The 3,123-nt window shown below is 36.4% G+C and overlaps 1 protein-coding gene across 1 annotated transcript; it reads left to right on the forward strand.

Moving 5' to 3' along the window:
• Nucleotides 1-2,740, forward strand: LOC121759223 (plasmodesmata-located protein 6-like). The gene is made up of 3 exons (XM_042154740.1): nt 1-816; nt 2,272-2,382; nt 2,485-2,740. Exons 1-3 carry the CDS (start codon nt 105-107, stop codon nt 2,496-2,498), a joined length of 837 nt encoding a protein of 278 aa, XP_042010674.1. The 5' UTR covers nt 1-104; the 3' UTR covers nt 2,499-2,740.
• Nucleotides 2,741-3,123: the final 383 nt, after the last annotated feature.

Raw genomic sequence — 3,123 nt, forward strand, 5'->3', positions numbered from 1 at the left:
GAGGAAACTTGCCTTATATACTCTACACATACTCAAAAATCATACTTGTTCAATACTAAATCTATCATATTTACAGTCTCTTTAATTCTGATAAAAATAAAAAAATGAAGATGTGGGTATTGGCAATGGTGAGCATAATCCTGGCACAATTATCAAGAAGGTGTTATAGCTCTTCTTCACTGAATTCATTCATATACGTAGGCTGCTCGCAGCTGAAATACAACCCGGGCAGCCCCTACCAATCCAACCTCAACTCAATTCTAACCTCCATCGTAAACTCCGCCTCCTACGCCAACTACAACAACTTCAAAGTGGCCCTCCCTGGCTCCTCCGCGGCCGACGTCGTCTACGGCCTCTTCCAGTGCCGCGGCGACCTCGGCAACGGGGCCTGCCGCCAGTGCGTGGCGGACGCCGTGGCCCGCCTGGGGGCCACGTGCGCGGGAGCCACGGGCGGGGCGATGCAGCTGGAGGGCTGCTTCGTCCGCTTCGACAACGCATCGTTTGTCGGGGTGGAGGACAAGACGGTGGCGGCGGACAAGTGCGGCCCGATTGATGATGACTCGGACGCGGCGGCGCGGAGGGACTCGGTGCTGGCGTACCTGGGCGCGGGAGGGGAGTATTATCGGGTGAGCGGGGCCGGGAAGGTGCAGGGAGTGGCGCAGTGCGTGCAGGACCTGAGCGTGGGGGAGTGCCAGGATTGCTTGTCCGAGGCCATCCAGCGCCTCAGGACCGAGTGCGGCTCCGCTGCGTGGGGGGATATGTTCTTCGCCAAGTGCTACGCGCGTTACTCGCAGCGTGGCTACACGGCCAAGCCCGGTAATTAACTTTCTCCAATACTAATTCTTCGTCCATCCCTCATTATGTGTCTTATTTTTTTATGGGAACCCTTTATTAATGTTTCACCTTACTTTTATTATTTTTGGTAATAGACTTCACATTCTATTAATTCATTTTATTATAGAATACATATTTTACACTTTTTTTTACTCACTTTACATTACATATCTTGGAATCTCCATAGTGGATTAATATTTTTGCCCTTTTTTCTTCTTTTCCTATAGACCAATATTTTTGCTCAAAAAGCTTAAATATAATTTCTTACGATCATGCCGTGAGCAACACATAATTAAATAACAAGAAAAGGAAAAAGTTGAAGCAAAGGTTCATTTTTTCTTTTTTTTTTTTTGCTTTGGGGTGCGGTGATATGTTGAATAAGGCCGGCAAGTCTAAAGAATCTCTCCCACACCATGCTTATTCTAGAAAAAAGTAAACTTTAAACTTTTTTATGAGGAATACATATGATTTTAATAATATAGTTTAGTTTTATAGTATTCGCTTATACATGCACGCAAAACACAGTATTCCGGATAGCAAGGAATTCCTAATTCTTAGTCCTATCACCTATATGTATACCTTTATTTTGGTGAATGGGTGAAGTATTTTTTTATTACTATATGTTTATAGAAGGTGAAGGTAATAATACATCAAGGATGACATATAGGAGCTTTGACTTGTTTATTTGTAGTTATATAGATTAGATTAATAGCTTAATAGATAATGATGGAAAGGGAGAGATATGCATACATAGGCTTAGAGTATAACCACCAAATAATTAACACTACGGATTAAAAAGTAAGGCTATTAATATGTTATTTAAAGGGGCTGGAGGTTAAAGTCCCCCACGTAGTACTTCTACAATACATAAAATAATTCTTAAATTATCTCACACACACACACAAAAAAAACAAAAAAACAAAGTAGCAAATCATTATCATTATAAACAAATCCCCGAATATGTGCGTGAATAGACAATTAAAATATAATTTTTACACATTACTTTAGTATCTAGATGCCCAACAGTACTAGCTTTTTTGTGTATACAAATTCAAAAAGGGCCAAATGAAGCAAATAATTATTTCTTTAATTCTTTTCTTATGGTTAATTAATGTCCTGCTTCTAATAACTCTTTTTGAAAAAATATTTGACTGAATTAAAACAGTGGGGCACGGGGTACTTATTTATGTAGGTAAGCAAAATGTATCGATATGAAAGCATTGCTAAGTATTAAATTTTTTCATGATCATTTAATCATAAGATTATTGTCCCACGAACTAAGAGAATCAATCCATTGGGTATTCTGAATCATTATTTGAGATTCTAAAATTTGTTTATTATGTTCATTTTGGCACTTTGAATCCCTTTGGGGATATGATATTATTTTGATGAATTACTTTTCATGAAAAACTTAGAATTTATTGTCTATTATTCTAGAAAATGACGATGAAGTGGAGAAAACACTAGCCATTTTCATTGGACTTGTAGCTGGTGTAGCAATCCTCGTGGTTTTCCTCTCTTTCTTGAGTAAAGCTTTAGATAACAAAGGTACCCAATCTCCCTCAAAAATTTAATTACTCGTAATTAATTGCATTTGTAGATAGTGGATTTAATAATACAAATATTCGACATTAATTTCTTTAATTGCAGGTGGCGGCAAATAAGAAAATTGCGTTGAGAAAGTGAAGGAAGTATCAAACTATCCCTTTTGATCCATGCCTCTATCTTGTTGTAGTTTCATGAATAAAATTCGTTACACTTTTGTAAAAAAAAAGGTGTTGATTCTGCAACGACGATCGAGATCATTTCATTCAATACCTTAGGCTAGCCATTTTGATTTAATTGTTACCGTATAGAATGTATTTTTGTTTTTATGGTCAATTATTCAATTCCATTTCTGAATTAATTTTTCAATGATTCTAACGAGGAACAATTCACTTATTTTAATTCTCCAATTCCATTTCTAAATTAATGTGAATGACAATATATACTATTAACCTAGAAATTTAATCTTTGAATGTTTTGCAAATTTCAAAATGAAAATATATACTCCATAGTTTATGTTTTATTTCACAAGTGAAGTAGCCATAAAACAACTTAAGTTCAACTGTTAGTTAAAGTTTGTATACAAATTTATACACATATCAATATCTACTAGTAGATATAAAGAGATCAGAACAAATAATTAAATACCAAATCTCATTATGCTGTTACATAATTTGACTAGAACATAAGATAAAATGTCACAAAATTAAAAAAAGACTAGTGTCAATGTCACAAAGCACTAAC

Source organism: Salvia splendens, chromosome 12, assembly GCF_004379255.2.
Source record: "Salvia splendens isolate huo1 chromosome 12, SspV2, whole genome shotgun sequence".
Lineage (NCBI taxonomy): Eukaryota > Viridiplantae > Streptophyta > Magnoliopsida > Lamiales > Lamiaceae > Salvia > Salvia splendens.

Excerpts from the sequence above, each read along its gene's own strand:
- LOC121759223 (XM_042154740.1), top strand. The coding sequence starts at position 105 with ATGAAGATGTGGGTATTGGCAATGGTGAGCATAATCCTGGCACAATTA. Across the intron at positions 817-2,271 it reads TGGCTACACGGCCAAGCCCG|AAAATGACGATGAAGTGGAG; the intron begins GTAATTAACTTT and ends CTATTATTCTAG.